Genomic DNA, 16,977 nt, shown 5'->3' on the forward strand with positions numbered 1-16,977 from the left:
CCAATCACTTCGAAGGGTGTAGTCACACGTAGCAAAAATTAGTCCAAGTGGCTTGTTAAAACACTAGAGGATAGCAAAATCAATGAAGCCATTCACAGTAGAACATTAGTGGCCAACAAAGGAATCATTGATGTTGCTAGTTATGTATTAATGACTAGTAATTATGTAGAGTGGTGAGCCTCACACATATGAGCAAGCAAAGGGGAATGCTTAATGGAAAGATGCCATGTAAAAGTATGATTATACATAAAAATCATACTTCAGATTTGTTAGATGCACCGTGAGGCAAGAAAATCAAGGAAACAAATTGGGTCTTTAAGGCCAAGTACTTCTCAGATGGTGCAATGAGGATGAGCAAACATATAATCCTACAATCAAGTTAAAAATTATTTAGGCACTTGTCATCATAAAATCAAATCATTATCAAGATGCTTTCTTGAATTGTTATCTCAAGGAAGAAATCTATGTGGAGTAGCCACGTAGTTTTCATGCTTTGGGCTAGGAAAGTAAAGTAGGAAAGCTCAAGAGAGCACTTTAGAACTTAAGCAAGCTCAAAGCTTGGTTTCAAAAGATATACACATACTTTCTATCAGAGGGATTTATCAATATTTCACATTGAGTCTGTACTCTCTTTTTTTTTTTTGAAGGATGGGACATATTTACTTGTGATTCTCTACATGAAGCTTCAGGCGGATGACATTATACTCTCAATATTTAAGGTAAGATAGCGGTAGTAAAGGTTGATCTATTCTCTACATTTAAGATGATAGGTTTGGATTTACTTTATTACTACTTAAGAATTGAATTTTGGCAAACCAAGAAAGGTATATTCATGTCCTAAGTAAAGTATACTAAAAAAATTTAACATACGAAATCGGTTTAAGCTTTGGGAATAGAAAAGACAAAACAATTGATAGATGTAACTCTATATAGGCAAGTTGTAATCCTTCTTTGCAATAGAAGGCCAGATACTCCCTACATAGTTGGCTTACTTAGCCAATATATGAATAGCCCACAAGCCTCTCAAAGAAGATAAGTGAGATGGATTAGCATTCCATTCTTTATTATCTTCACATTGGTTGTTACACCATTTGGATTAGTAGGAAAGAGGGTTTAGTTAATGTAGAAGAATAAATAAAGAATAATAAACTAACCCTTGACTAGAGCTTAATGTCAAATTGTTGCATCAAATGGAAAGAATAAATGAAGAATCATAGACTAACTCTTAATTGGAATAATAAACTAACTTTTGACTAGAGCTTAATGTCAGATTGTTGCATCAAATGGAAAGAACAAATGAAGAGTCATAGACTAACTCTGAACTAGAGCTTGATTCTTAGCTTGTCCCAAATCAATGGAAATATTCTTATATAATAGACATAGAAAAATATCATAAATAGCTTGGTTGTTTAATGCTGATGGATTTTTTCAAGTACTGAAATGTTTCATTGCTACTCTATTATGTGTCATTTATTTTTCTCCTCATTTGTGTTGCATGTTATGTGCTTTTAGCTTTATGATAATTAAAATCCACTAAGAAAATCAATAAGCTCATGATTCATTAAGCATACAAATTAATTTTAGATGTGAGTGTTGAGAGAGGGAATAACTACTCCAACAAGAATAAAAACTATACTTTTCACATGTTTATTTTTTCAAATAGGTCATGGTTTAGATTTTAGAAGTCATCTCTCTCATATATTTAATGCTAAAATCATGCTAATTGATTTTCTAAAATTCTCACTAAAGCCACTTCCTTGTTGTGTCTCCTAAACTAGAAGTTATTAAGTTATTATTTGTCAAATAAGAGATAACTAGCCTAAAATACTCTACATCTGTATTAACTATCTAATGGGCTCATCAAAATATTGCAAGAATTGTTAGTGCTCACACACACTCACATGTGAAAAAACACATGTACACACATGCACATGTGCTTGTATGCATGCATGTGTGCTTGTGTGCATGCACATATGCGTGAGAGATAGAGGGGGAGATTGGGCATGAAAGATTGAGAATCTATGGGTAGACTTGTATAGATGTTAAAAACGTTTTCAAGACTGTTTTGTGAAAAATGGCTACTTGGCAAAGCAAATATTAAAAGGATATAAAATAAAAATCTTATTACAAAGCTATGTTTGCTTCTATATCATTTTTTTGGGTGGGATTTTGAACCTCAAATGTAAAGCTTATTCATCCCTTAGAACTATCCAGTTGTCTTTAATCATACTACTCTCATCTTGACCAATGATATGGTGTAAGCTCCTATGCTAATCCATACTTGAGCATCTTTTGATGTGCTCAATTGTTGTGAGAATATCTTATAATCATACTACCCTCATCTTGACCAATGCTATGGTGTAAGCTCCTAAGCTAATCCATGCTTGAGCATCTTTTGATGCTTTTGGTGCTCAATTGTTGTGAGAATATCTTATTTGAATGTAAAGGTTGCTAGAGCATTCTTATTTACTCATCCTTCAATAGCGTTGATTACACTCAAAGTGTAAGTGATTGCGTAGTGCTGATCTCTTTGTCACCATCCATGAGTAGTCATAGCCACCTTGAGGTAGCCAAGTCAAGTTCATCATAAACCTTATTAAACCGTAGTGTTATTAAACCTTCCAAATCCTTTAAGGGTCCTTCATATGGGCCATTAAAATAGGCTTAAAGGTGTGTTTGCTTAGGCAATCTCTGGGAAAGGGTCCACATGACATTCACTTCTTAGGAATGTTTATAATCAAGTTTTAAGTGTGGAGGGCCTAATCAAGGGTATGATCAAATTTTGTTTTGCCTCAATGACCCATCCTCTAAGGGTTTATTCACTTAGAGCTTGTGTTCACATCAATTCTTTATAGATTATTCATTCTCTAAGGGTTTATTGACTTAGGGGGAGTTTGTGTTCACATCAATTCTTTATAGAACGTTCATGCTCTCTAGGTCGCTCTCATGTGGAAAGGGAGCTTGGGGCTCCATCTGGCTCCATTGGGCAAGAATCCCACAATAAATGTGTGTCTCAAGATCTCAACTCTCAATTTACCCTCTGTTCTTACAGTTTTTTTTTTCATTCTTCCATCCAAGAATAATGGCATCATTGGACCTCCTTTGCGGATCTTTAATGGATTTTTTGGCTTCCTCTTCGAGCACTTGATCCTTAAGTAACTCATTGTTTATAGTTAAGTTTCTCCTCTAGAAGCTTGTTGTACCACCCTTTGGGCATGTCCCATGCCCGTCTGAGCACGCAACAATTAGAGAGAGAGGAGAAGGGATAACCTAAACCCTCAAGCTATGAGGAATAAAATTACATGTTATCCAATCTTTGATGAGATACGTGGATATTGTAAACTAAAGTAGGTGTGACCCCACTCAGATCTCAAAATCCCATCCATCAACCAATCTTTTGTGCAAACATATTGATTTTTCACTGACTCTTCTGAGCCCCCATTACCATAACAACTCTACCACCTTCTTTCATATCGCTATGTTTAACTACCATGTTAAAGTCCCCCATCATTATCCATGGATGCTATGATCTATCCTTATCCACCCATTCCCTTATTTTCTTTGGTTTTTAAATAGGATTTCCATCTACTATATACATTTAAAACTCGTACCTTGATTATCATAAGAAATCACCAAGATTAAGCCCCCATTACCATAACAACTCTACCACCTTCTTTCATATCGCTATGTTTAACTACCATGTTAAAGTCCCTCATCATTATCCATGGATGCTATGATCTATCCTTATCCACCCATTCCCTTATTTTCTTTGGTTTTTAAATAGGATTCCCATCTATTATATACATTTAGAACTCGCACCTTGATTATCATAAGAAATCACCAAGATTAAGCCTCTACCATTGGGGGTGATTAGCCACAAATGGATGGCTCTAAAGACTTGTGTACAAGAATCAATACCCCATTATACCATTTCTATAGCCCTTCATAAAAGACCAACCATTGTTTGGAAGGACTAGGCCCTTCATAAAAGACCAGCCATTGTTTGAAGGAACATGCCCTTCATAAAAGACTTGAAGGACCTCTTCCACCTAACTCCCCTTATCATACAAACTATGCTCCTAGATATCCTAGATTTTACATCTTTTATCTATCACATGGACTCACAAGGCACCTCTCTTCTTACTATACTTGATCCCTTTTATCTTTTAAGTCATAAGAGACATAAAAAAAGAGAATAAAATCAACCTTTTTAGCAAGGTCTCATGGACCATTTTCTCATGTCTTAAACTAGGCCCATCTATTTTCCCAGCCTTCCATTGTAGAAGAGCACTACTCTACAAGTGGGGAAAAAAAAGAATAGCTCCCTCCACCTTTAGATAATACTTCACCAAATATCTAGTGCCATCTCATCTTCCTCTTTCAAACCCGAAGAGGGTACCATGCTTGGACCACATTTCTCCTTACCCTTTTAAGAAGTAGGCCAAAGCCAAGGGGGAGATCTAAGAACTCAACCCCAAAAAGAAAATCCTAAAGACAAAAGAATCTTTTTGTTTGATATCAAATAAAGAACCCCAATGTAAGACATGAATAAAATTATGTCATGAAGAGGGGGTACTTGGCCACCAATTTAGGCACCCATTGAGAATCATTAAACAATACTCTCTTCCCAAATAAAATGATTGAGACATAGGGTTGATCCCCATCACCGCTTCTCTGAGCAAGATATAATCATAGTATTAGATGCGCATCTCCACCAAGCTTCCTTCTCAATCCACTTCCCCCCCACCAAAAGTTGATAATGCTTTGCATGGCAGTGTGTTGTTCAAGGTATGTATGACGGCACATGGACTTCACTTGCATAATTTTTTTAATCTCTTTGTAGATCTTTGTATACATATTTATAATGATTATTTCTAGCAAATGGCTAGCCAGAGAGGTCTTTGTTGTGAGAGAATTGAGAACCATATAATCCTTGAGCATATCCATGGTTCTCCTTGAAGATTACACTCTTGGTAGAGCTATTTAGACGATATCAAAGATAAAACCATATCTTTTTAGGCCTTCAAATAAAGGAATCAAGTGACCTTAAAGGTGAATCAAAGGGAGATGCCACAAGCAATAAGAAAATGACTGAGCTAAGGGTGCCCATAAGGTTTTTTTTGGGGTAGTTTATTCTTCCATTTTTTTTTATAATTTTCATTCTTTAAGAAGGTATTGATTTATAAGATTATGGATTTTTTACTTATGGTGGCCTGAATGTCTCAAGATACCTTCACCATCTAATGAAAGAGAAGAAGATAGAGGACTTGCTTCTAAGGCATTGTTGGGGTTGTAGAGATCTCCAACCCTACATCATGCATGTATACCCCTACTAGCATGCATGGTCTCTCTTAATGGGCGTTGGCTAATTGTCCATGTGGTGGATTAGACAAGTGATGTGGCCAAGTGGTTATAGGAAAGCATGATCTATACATGTAATATATGTGTTATCCATGGATTGGGGTTAGGACCTAGAGAAGTGGCAAGGCAAGTCATCATGGTTGATAAAGCCACAAATGGATTTGTGACATAAGATTGATGGATGTATGTTTATATAACTAGTTCAAATACAACGAAATTATAATAGGGTTACAATATCATTTTTGTGAAGGTTGTAGATTTGCTATGAGTGCAGAAGGTTTTTTTGCAAGCACTATTTGGTAAGTTGCTAAAGATATATAACAGTCTCACTATTTTGTAAAGATGTCTGACTATTATAGATTGTGGGCGAGAAGCTAGATAAGAATAACTTTCGAGTATAAATATATCTAACAGTCTATCACAAACTATGGGTGAGCAGCTAGACAAGAATAACTTCAGGGCATAAATATGTCTAACAATCTATCACAGATTATGGAGGCGGGAAACTAGACAAGAATAACTTCCAGGCATGGAATTTAGGATGACCAATTTCCTTATGGGAAAAGGATATTGGGAGTTCATCACATTGATGAAAAGGAGCCAGAGAGATTATTAAAAAAAATATGACCCCATAGTAAGTGTAGGCATGGCATGAAAGAACCATAAAAGTATTACACTAGTTGTCTGTCAGTGTGATAGATTCTATGATTGTGCATATACAAATGCCTAAGAAGGATTGGGATTCTTTGGTGAAGATGTACAACACAAACACCCAAGCTTGAAAGATACAGTTAAACTAGGAGCTGCATAATGTGACCAAAGAAAAATTGAGTATAAATGATTTACTGAATGAGAAGGTTAAAAGGCTTATAGATGGCCTTGCTCTATTAGATCACCAGTAGATGATTATGATATGGTTTCGATCACCTTGAATGGTCTTAGCAAGGAATATAGACAGTTTTACACCTCCATTGGAGTTTGAGAGAGCTTTCCTGATTTTCTTGAACTCATTTCTCTTCTTGTCCATGTGAGGAGATGAATACTGGGGGAGGTTCATCCTCTAGAAATTTTAATAAGTAGGCCCTCTACTTAGAAACAAATATAGGTAGAGGCAGATCATAATCTAGAGGCCAAGGTGGAGGTTGTTTTGGAAACAAAAATTGTGCGAAGAAACAATAGCGATCAAATATATAAATAGGTGGAAGAGGCTACTCTACAAGCAAGGGGAGCCAGAGGGACAGAGGTGGTTGGCAAAGAAATCAGAGTACAAATAGCATACCATTATTGTGGGCAAACCAGGGCGGCACATGACAAAGGACTGCTATAAACAACAGAATGATGTCAAAAGTGAAAAGTTATAATAATTGTCAATATGCATCATCAAGTAAATAGGGTGGTGATAAATAGAAACGACCAGCTATTTATGAGGTAGCATACCACAACAAGAAATGTGTGAAGATCAAAAGATATTTGATATGTGGATTCTTGTGCCTCTAAGCACATGATTAGTCATGGGGTGAGTGGTTTAAGATGCAAAAAATGAAAAATTCAGGTTATGTGTGATAATACTGCACACCCCATTGTGTATGTTAGTTAGTGCCATTATCTATGCAGGAGGGAAAAATGAAGTACTTGTGGTGGTAGATGTACTTCATGTCCCAAATATCACAAAGAACCTGGTTTCTTTTGGGGGATAGATGGTTAAGTGGGGTTTACAAGTGAGGTTGAATATCCCTAAGAGTGTTTAGTAGAAGACTTCAAAAATCATTACCGCTTAGTTGCAAAGGGTAACAAAAATGGCAGGTTGTTTACTTTAGACGTTCACGTGCCTAGAGGCAAAGGCAACCATGTCTGGCGGATGGGACATATGTCATTGTAGATATTGACATATGGCACAAGTGCATTGGTCATGTGAATATATAGCGGCGGTAAGTGGCCCAAAATCTTGTAGGTTTGTAGAAGTTTAAGGTAGACAGGATGTATAAAGTTTAAGATTGATGGTATGCATAAAGTGTGAAGTGCTTGTGGTAAAGCAAGCCAAACATGCTTTCATACATAAAAAGCATATCAGTGCAAGACCATTGGATGTTATATATTTGGATGTTTGGGGATCAATCAAGATTACAATAATTGTACATTGTACAAGTATTTATGTTATATTCATTGATGTTCACATTAGGCAAGTGTGGGCTTACTGTATGAAGGAGAAAAGTGAGGCGTTTTCTCACTTTTAGAGATTTAAAGCCTGGCAGCTTTTATATCCTTGCGGATTGACTGCATCTGCTGCTCCATGTCGTCAAGCATCTGTCTGGACATCTCGACCCTAATCATTATAAGTCACTTTATTGATAAGAATCCCATGGTGCTCATGCTACGTAGCCGTTTTTCACGCTTAAATTTTCCAATAAATGCTTCAACTTTCTTCTATGGTGGAAAACCCTCGTTCATGTCGTGGCTCCAATCAGTGTGTGAAACAGAGGTGAAACACTGGTCAAGTCTGGTGAAGGGACCAAATTGGTGACAACAAGGCAAGTACATTCATCATAGTCCTATATGTGGATGGTCTTATTATGGCGAGGAATCATGAAGAGAAGATCCGACATTTGACAAATGATATGTTAATTTGAGAGTTGAAATTTCAGATCTTGGGCTTATGCATTTCTGTTTGGGGATTGAGGTTTGACAAGAGTCAGATGTAATCTTCATTTCTCAGCAAAAGTATGTAGGAAAAACTCAAGGCATTTGGCATGGGCGAGTGCAAGTGAGTGTGAAGCTATCTATGGAAGATGCTTCTCCACTTGTGGATATGGAGGAGGACATGAAGTTGGTTGGAAGTTTGTGATCATTTTATGCAATCAATGTTGCTGTTGCTATCCTTAATAGATTTTCAAATCAGTCTCAAGAGAACCACTAGAAGGTAAAGTTCATGAAATGTGCCATTGGGTATGGCATCACTTTACACATCAAGCAATACCTTAAATGGATTTTGTGACTCAGATTGGGCATGAGATTAAAAAATATGTTTCTAGTTACTGTTTTCTTATTGGGTATGGAATTACATCTTGAATTAACAAAGCGTAGACTAAAGAGGCTGAGTACAAGGTAGCATGCTTTGCTTCATGTGAAGTAGTCTGGTTGACAAGGATTTTAGGAGACATGGGTGTTGCTCAAAAAGGAGTGACAATGTGTGACAAAATCAGAGCTGCATAACAATTGCTAAGAACCTGATGTTTCATGCTTGTATGAAGCACATTAAGATACAATATCATTATATGTGTGAGCTTATCATAGATGGAGTGTCCAATGACAATTGTGCATGTCTTTTTACAAAGGCTCTTGGGAGAGATTGGTTAGAGCATCATCTTCATTGACTCAGCATTGTGACCGAAGAGAGAGTTTAACTACAAGTGGACATTTAGGGGGTGTGTTAGAAAAGCATTTTCTCAATGCTTCACCTTGTGTTGTTACTGTGGGTGTCAAATGTGCGCTTTATTTTGTAAGGTCCCCCTATATAAGTGTTGAAATATACAAGTGAATAGGGTGTGTGCGGGAACAAGCCCTTAGCAAGAGGTTGTAAAAGAGAATCTGTAAATGAGTAAGAAGCTGTGAAAAGGTGAGAAGTATCTACTGAGAGAGAATAAAGGGTAGCATGAGGAGATGTAGGAGGTGTGGAGATATTCTGGGAAGAGGTGGAGAGAATCAAGCAAAAGAGGTGGAGTGAATCAAGGAGGGATTAGTGGGATTAGATGATTAAACCCTATAAATTGAGGCATTGGCCTAATGAGAATTTGCTGGTTTTTGATTATCCATGCCTATATTAAGCTATCAGTTAATTTCTCACTAATCACATCTTAATTATCATCTAATCTCTTTTAAATGATGTTGATTCTAGCATTTGATCCAACATCATTAACAAAGAGATTAGATGATAATTAAGATGTGATTAGTGAGCAATTAATTGATAGCTTAATGTAGGCATGGATAATCAAAAACCAGCAAATTCTCATTAGGCCAATGTCTCAATTTATAGAGTTTACATCCAAGCATCTAATCCCACTGATTTCTCCTTGATTCCCTCCACCTCTTTTGCTTGATTCTCTCCACCTCTCCCAGAATATCTCCACACCTCCTAAATCTCCTCATGTTACCCTTTATTCTCTCCTAGTAGATGCTTCTCACTGGGGCAGGTTACATTAGGTTGTGGGGTTTCTCTCTCTCTTTCTCTCTCAAAAAAGATGATCTGACTCCACTTCCTAAGGAGCCTCCATGAAGTTTGCCGATGTCGTTCCTTCTCCACTGGGTTTGCTGTAGCAGTCTCTTGCCATGTGTCCTGGCTTTCCATAGTTGTGGCAAGTGAAGGTCCTTCCTCCTACTCTGCCTCTTCCTCGAGAGAATCCTCCTCAGGTGAAGAATGCTTTTTCTTCTCCTGCTGTTGAGTCGAGCCATTTCTTCTCTTTGCCTCTGGTCTCTTGCTCTAGTAGAGCTCCTTCTATCTCGTGTAGCTTTAATTCAAGTACATTCTTTAGTGTTGCTACAATGTTTTCATATTCACCTTTGTCCAGACTCTTCAGAAGCACTGCTAGTGCCTCATCATCTTTTACCTTTTTGCCAATAGCTGCCAGTTGTTGCTTAGGTTGGCTATGCATGCCTAGAAGGACTTGCCCTAATGTTGCTCTTGGAGGGAGATCAAGCCCCTCCACTGGCTGGGGGTGCAGAGGGCTACTTGAAAACAACTAAAAAAGTGATTATCTTTAATCATCTACTAATCCTAATTAGTTAGATAATGGGCTCATAAATTTGATGGCTCTGATACCATGTTAAATTTGCAGCAATGTGATGAGCTATGGTGGATCAAATGCTAGAATCAACATCATTAAACAAAGAGATTAGATGATAATTAAGACGTGATTAGTGAGCAATTAACTGATAGCTTAATGTAGGCATGGATAATCAAAAACCAGCAAATTCTCATTAGGCCAATGCCTCAATTTATAGAGTTTACATCCAAGCATCTAATCCCACTGATTTCTCCTTGATTCACTCCACCTCTTTTGCTTGATTCTCTCCACCTCTCCTAGAATATCTCCACACCTCCTTAATCTCCTCATGCTACCGTTTATTCTCTCCCAGTAGATGCTTCTCACCTTTTCACAGGTTCTCTCAAATTTATAGATTCTCTTTTACAGCCTCTTGCCAAGGGCTTGTTCCCGCACACACCCTATTCACTTGTATATTTCAACAGCTAGATGGTAAGGAAATGGCTAATGTAGTCTTGCCAAGTAGGATGTATGATTTTGCAGAATATGTGACCACATTTGTGAGCATTGGACAAATGAAACTGAGAACATAGTCTATTCTCAGGTTGCGACATTCATTTAAGGGTCCAAACGACCTTAGATGGCCCTGGTACCTACACTTGTATCTAATATGGCCCCACTCAAATGATACGATGATTTGTTGGTCATTTTAGACCAAGTCATGGTTGGGTTAGCCAACATGGCCGACTTACATGTATGTATTGTATATAGACTAGTGTGGTAGCATTTATTTATCATTGAGTTCATTTTGTTCAAGTGCTCTTGCAAGTAAGACATCCTCCATCTAGAGTTTGTATAGATTTCCATCAAAGCTCCTTACCCGGAGCACTCAGATGGGTTGATAACCATCAAGCAATAATATTGTTTGCAAGTAGTAATATAATCAAAGTTTATAAACATTAATATCGTTTTTTTTTGCAATTCAGTGCTTTGTATTATTGTGAAGATCTTGCTTCTACTATTGTGTTTTCTTACACACATTCATGGCTCCTATATTGATTGTAAAGTTCGTGCTTTTGCTATTGTGTTTACTTACACATTCATGGTTCTTGTATAATTGGATTTTGAATGCAATGTGTTGTTTTTATGCTTGACGTGTATGTGTCAGTCTTATGAGGCTAGGGACATGCCGCTATTTCATCTGACATTGTTTGTGAGCTTTTATAGGTGTAAGTACCCCTTTAAAACTTTTCTAATTGTGTTTATTCTAACTATGATGGCAAGTTCACACTTCATTAAAATTGTGAGGGCACTTATCAAAGACACCACTTATATGGCTAGGGGACTTTTGGGCAAAAATTGCGAGGACACTTATCAAAGACACCACTTATATGGCTAGGGGACTTTTGGGCAAAAATTGTGAGGGCACTTATCAAAGACACCACTTATATGGCTAAGAGACTTTTGGGAACCTCTTCCTTTAAAAGCAATCCATGTGCATCGCTCTCCTTGTGTGGTTATGACCAAAGGAACCACCTTAGGGAGGCCACCAATAAAAAGTTTTTTCCCCTCCTTAGGAGGTTTCTTTTTCCCCAGCAAATGTATGCACTCTTATAAGTGTGTGTAGGTGAACTTATCAATATCACTTCACTTGTGCTTCGCTAATTTTCATTAATCTAATTTGAATCTTGTGTTTCTATCTATCTCTCTTGCTTATTACATCTATGTGTGAGTTGCTAATTTACTTTCCACTCCAGCATTGGTTGCATCCCCTTATTTTGCATCGAATCTCTTTAAGCTCCACTTCAAGTGACATAAGGCCATGCATGTATACATACTTGACCCATGACTTCATGGGTAATAGGGTAGCATATAAATGTAAAGGACATGATCCTCTAAGAGAGTTAAATATATTTGTATATCATAATACACTATTAGGTTGTTATTGAGATACTTTACTTTATATAGTGTATTATTTCCATTTTGTGTTGACTCTAGTACCAAAAAATAAAATTAGTGCTAATTATGTAAGTCATTTGATTAAGTTTTTTCTATGTTATAACTCTATTATCTTGAGCATGATTACAACCAATGTAAATGAAGGAAATTCAATGGCTAGTTTAGAACACATCTATCTAGTATCCAAATAAAACTTATCAATGGCAAGTTAAAACACATCGAGATAAAACTTATCAATGATATGATATAACGTCCTAAAATAAGTAAGATTTGGGCCTTAGATTCTCCTCTTTCTTGCTAGATCTTAGATGCCATGTAAGCCTTTTTGTGACACTAATAGTTATAGCCCTACTAGTATTTAAGTGTTATGAGGGCACAAGGATTTAATTCATGAATCCCAATCAATGAGAATTTATCACCGTTAGATTATGTGCAAGTGGGTTGATTGATGTGACAATATAGGGAATGCTCTCTAAGCAAAGAAAAAGCCATAGTAACACATTAACCATTCAAAGATAGACTATGTTTGGGTTGTATAATTTTTTCATCAATATCCCTTTGCATATCATGCCTTCCCTATAATTAGCCTAGGGAAAAATATCTTAGTATCTCTCTATCATATTATGTTGAGCAATAATTGACCATATCTCTTAAGTGCTACTAATACATATGCCTTAGTTTTTTTAATTAACTTTTATTTTTTTTTGTACAACAAACCTAAATGTAACCCTTGGATTATTTTTATTCTTAGTGCTTGTATATAGCTCATTCATCTTAAAAAAAGCATCCCCTATCTTGTTATTGCATTTTATAATAATGTACTAGTCTAAAACAACCATTAAGTAACTAATTTAAGGCTGCGTAACCCTTACACTTTAGCACTTTTATAGCTTTCAAAATAAAGCTCTCACATCTACACAAACTATGGTATGTCCTTATCATAAAGGGTGGAAAAGTTTTATTTTAAGTTAAGGGAAAATGATAATTGGCAATTAATGAAGAGTGGAATCTTTTTAAAATAATGGGAATATTGCATCACTTAGATAACATAATTGTTTGTGTCACTTTTGTCTTGTGGAGCTTTCTGGCAATGAGGAGGCTTGATGTCATTTTGATAAGTAGGAAGGTTCCCTATCTGAGCATCATCCTTTCCACTATTGTAATATATGGCATAGATCAATAATTGAGATCCAGCCAATAAAGATCCAAGCACATTAGGAATCTATTCAAGAAGAAAAAATTTAAAAAATGAAGAGGTTAATGAATAGCTAAATGTTTTACAATTTGAGATTTAAAATGCAAAAATTGAGATTTTCTAAGCCATATTGCATTATTTCTTCTTTCTTATTTTCTTGTGAGGTTAGTGCACTAATATCATGAAATAGTATGAATCTTATGTTTGACTCCTTTATATTTAAGGCATGTTTAGTAGTATAAAGTGATTAAATAGTAGCTCTTTAAAGTGATTAAATAGTAGCTCTTTAAAAACAATTGAAGAATACTTATATGAGTACTTACAGTGATGAAGACATCAAATCTTATGGTGGCATATGCAGTCCATATTAATCCATTCAAAAAAGACATCAAGATTAGGTGAAATGGCATATATTTCACGCTCTTTGTCTTCATTACTGATCGCTGAAAATACATGTAAAAAAAGAGTCAGTTTAGAAGTCATGGAGATGGTTTCTTCACATCTTGCTATAGCGAAGACTTAAGCATGTGAGTTAATAGGCTAATACTAAATGGTAATTGGAAAAGTAATCTCATTAGTTATATTCCATTGATGTTATTATCTCATGTTTTGTGAATAAAATGATAAATAATTATGATCTTTGCTTTTAATGATATTATAATATGAGAAAAAATGCGTATAAAAAAGTGGCATATTCCTTTTTTTATACCCATGCCATCTTTACTCTACTTCAAAAATGGAATAAGAAGGTAACCCCATCTCTTTTCTAGTACACATACTTAAGACGCTTCCACCTTCGTCCAATAATAAACATGAAACATCCACCAAGTCACTTATAACAATGCATATAAACTCTCTCTCTCTCTCTCTCTCTCTCTCTCTCTCTCTCTAACAATGCATATAACGAGAGAGAGAGAGAGAGAGAGAGAGAGAGAGAGAGAGAGAGAGAGAGAGAGAGAGAGAGAGAGAGAGAGAGGGGGGGGGGGGTTTAAGAAGGTGAGGAAAGGGGATGCAATGGGGTGCTTCGTGTTGGGGTAAGGCATCTAACACAAAGGAGGCAAAAGTAGAACTTAGTAGATGTAGAGGAGACTAAAGACAGAGTAGAAAGGGAGGCGAGGAGGCTACTAGAGTGGATATTGAAGCACATAAGTTTGTAGATATAGGGGAGGTGGATGGAAGGGCAGCTACATATGGAGGTAGAGACATGAATGAAGTTTTCAATTCCCATGGTTTGGGGTTATTATACAAACATGGACTTAGTTACCTCACGAGACACATTGGGGACACATCATGCATACCAATAACATACCCATGACACATTGGGGACACATCATGCATACCAATAACATACCCATGACATTCTACAATCAGGTCTACTTTAGAAAATGGTAGATAATTATGATTGTATTTTCATGCACACTTGCTAGCCTGAGGACTCTGAAATGATCTTTGGTCATAAAAGGTGCATGCCCATTGAAACAAGGTCTGTATCCCTAAAATATAACAAAAATTCATAGATAAAATAAGAGAGAGAGAGAGAGAGAGAGAGAGAGAGAGAGAGAGAGAGAGAGAGAGAGAGAGAGAGAGAGAGAGAGAGAGAGAGAGAGAGAGAGAGAGAGAGAGAGAGTGTGTGTGTGTGTTAGCCTAGGAGGTGGAAGGTAGTGGGGATGGGATAACAAGAACAACATAGTGGAGAGGGGGAAGGGATGATACGTATGGAAGAAGGGAGAGGGGTAGACCTTGTGGAGGAGGGAATTCCCACTTGCTTTGCACTAGAGAGAAGGCAACGGTAGGAGAAGCATGAGTGATCTAGTAGTGGAGATTAATGGAAATCATAAAGGCATGACCTTTTACAAACTATCAATGACTATAGAGTGTCTATATTATCTTTACATGACATAGAACGAAGCAAATGGAAAGAGAATTATTGATAAACTAAAGTTCAAGATTTTGAGATAAATACAAGTAGATAGAAGTGAAATGGCGGTACGTACTATGATTGTGAGAGGTGAAGCATACATGAGTGTCCCAATGACCACACAAATCGCTCCAACAATAAGTGTCCTCTTATGTGTGGTATGTGCAAGAAAGAGCGTGAAAGTGACCACCATAAAGTAGAACAAGAGTATAGCACCCAAGATCTTTAAAACCGTCATCTACAAGATGATAACATTCCATTAGCATAGTGATTTAACCAAAAAAAAAATGGCATGCCAAATTGTATTTCATTATCTGCTATATGATCTCTCAAAATACCAGTAATGGCATGACTATTCCTATCTAAAGGTGTGGGGTGATATTCCACCAATAATTAAAGGTGCAGTGTTACCTTTCCTTTTTTGGAAGTGAAGGTAAAGAAAATAGAAATGTAGGATAACTCGAGGATAGCGCCTATCATGTTGATTGTGAGCACTAGAATGCTCTTGGGGTGGACAATAGGCAATCCATAAAACATCCAAAGCAAACAATTGAGAAGAGTGGTGATATATGGAACCGGAGAGAACTCTTCTGTTGATTTTAACTTGTAGATTTTATTGAATGTAGGCCTAGCAAGGATGACAGAAGATACATGTTAAGTAATCAAATTGTGTAATGACTAATAAAGACACATTCCACATGTAAGAAATTAAACAAACAAAGGCGTAGTTAGTTTACACCGGGGAGAGGAACAAGCCGAAAGCTATGACATTCCCTGCAATTTAGGAGAAAAAATTTGAGTATGTCAAAAATTGTGAACCTTTCTATAAATAGAAAGTTGACAAGGGAGCGTTGAGTTTTAAAAAAAAACTTTTATATTAAAAAAACCATTTGAGTAAAAAAGACTTTTATATGTAAAAAAATCCCTCTCCACTATATATTGCATAAGGCAAGGAAAAAAGAAGAACAAGTAGTCTATAGTGTGGTTCACATGTATTAATGTGTATAGGAAGGTGGACTATAAGAGTTAAGATTAATTAATGGATAAGTGAAAGGAGTGAGAACTAGATTAGATTTTGTATTAGGGCATTAGATTTTGTAATTAATGGATAAGTGATAATTGAGAACTAGATTAGATTTTGTATTAGGGCATTAGATTTAAGTGATAAGTGGATAAGTGATAAGTGAGAACTAGATTAGATTTTGTAATTAATGGATAAGTGCTAAGTGAGAACTAGATTAGATTTTGTAATTAATGTATAAGTGATAAGCGAGAACTAGATTAGATTTTGTATTATGGCATTAGATTTTGTGATTAGCTGTCTGTTTGGATTCATTTGATGTAATCACCTCCAATTCCCAGAGCTGTCCGAAGCGTGTCTGCAATCGCCATGTTCGAAAAATGGCGCAGGTCGGCAGCACAGTGCCGACGATCAAGCGACGCTGCGTTATTAAGAACAAATCAATCAATCATAATTACGCCTGCATGGTTAATCTACTGCAATGCCTGCTTCAATAATCATATATTAATCTTCATATTGTCACTAAATCGTTTGCTAATTACACTTGCAGTAAGGCATTAAAATACTGCATCACACGCAGAAATGACTCGCGATCAGTAGTTTAAACGATATAATCCTTGATTGTATGCTGCGCGCTTTGATTAAATAATTGCAATTGTCAACCGAATCCCTAGTTATTGCTGAAAAATCTTAGCATTGATTAGTGTGGAATCGAAGTCTATTAGAGACTGCATCAGTGTAATTATTAATAATCACATCTGTGATT

General features: G+C 36.4%; 1 protein-coding gene across 1 annotated transcript; it reads right to left on the reverse strand.

Moving 5' to 3' along the window:
* Positions 1-13,116: 13,116 nt before the first annotated feature.
* Positions 13,117-16,582, reverse strand: LOC147608840 (bidirectional sugar transporter SWEET5-like). The gene is made up of 6 exons (XM_086788676.1): positions 16,540-16,582; positions 15,928-15,964; positions 15,602-15,818; positions 15,267-15,428; positions 13,596-13,715; positions 13,117-13,299 (listed from the first exon to the last, which is right to left on the reverse strand). Exons 1-6 carry the CDS (start codon positions 16,580-16,582, stop codon positions 13,117-13,119), a joined length of 762 nt encoding a protein of 253 aa, XP_086644802.1.
* Between the last annotated feature and the right edge of the window lie 395 nt (positions 16,583-16,977).

This window comes from Cibotium barometz, chromosome 52, assembly GCF_041138505.1.
Source record: "Cibotium barometz isolate CiBa-2024 chromosome 52, ASM4113850v1, whole genome shotgun sequence".
In the NCBI taxonomy this organism is placed as follows: domain Eukaryota; kingdom Viridiplantae; phylum Streptophyta; class Polypodiopsida; order Cyatheales; family Cibotiaceae; genus Cibotium; species Cibotium barometz.

Bases quoted from the DNA above. Each gene is read 5' to 3' on its own strand.
- LOC147608840 (XM_086788676.1), bottom strand. From the start codon at position 16,582: ATGGCGATTGCAGACACGCTTCGGACAGCTCTGGGAATTGGAG. The intron at 15,429-15,601 runs GTAACACTGCAC...ATCATCTTGTAG, and splicing joins TCACTTCCAAAAAAGGAAAG to ATGACGGTTTTAAAGATCTT. The intron at 13,300-13,595 runs GTAAGTACTCAT...CTTCTTGAATAG, and splicing joins GATTTGATGTCTTCATCACT to ATTCCTAATGTGCTTGGATC.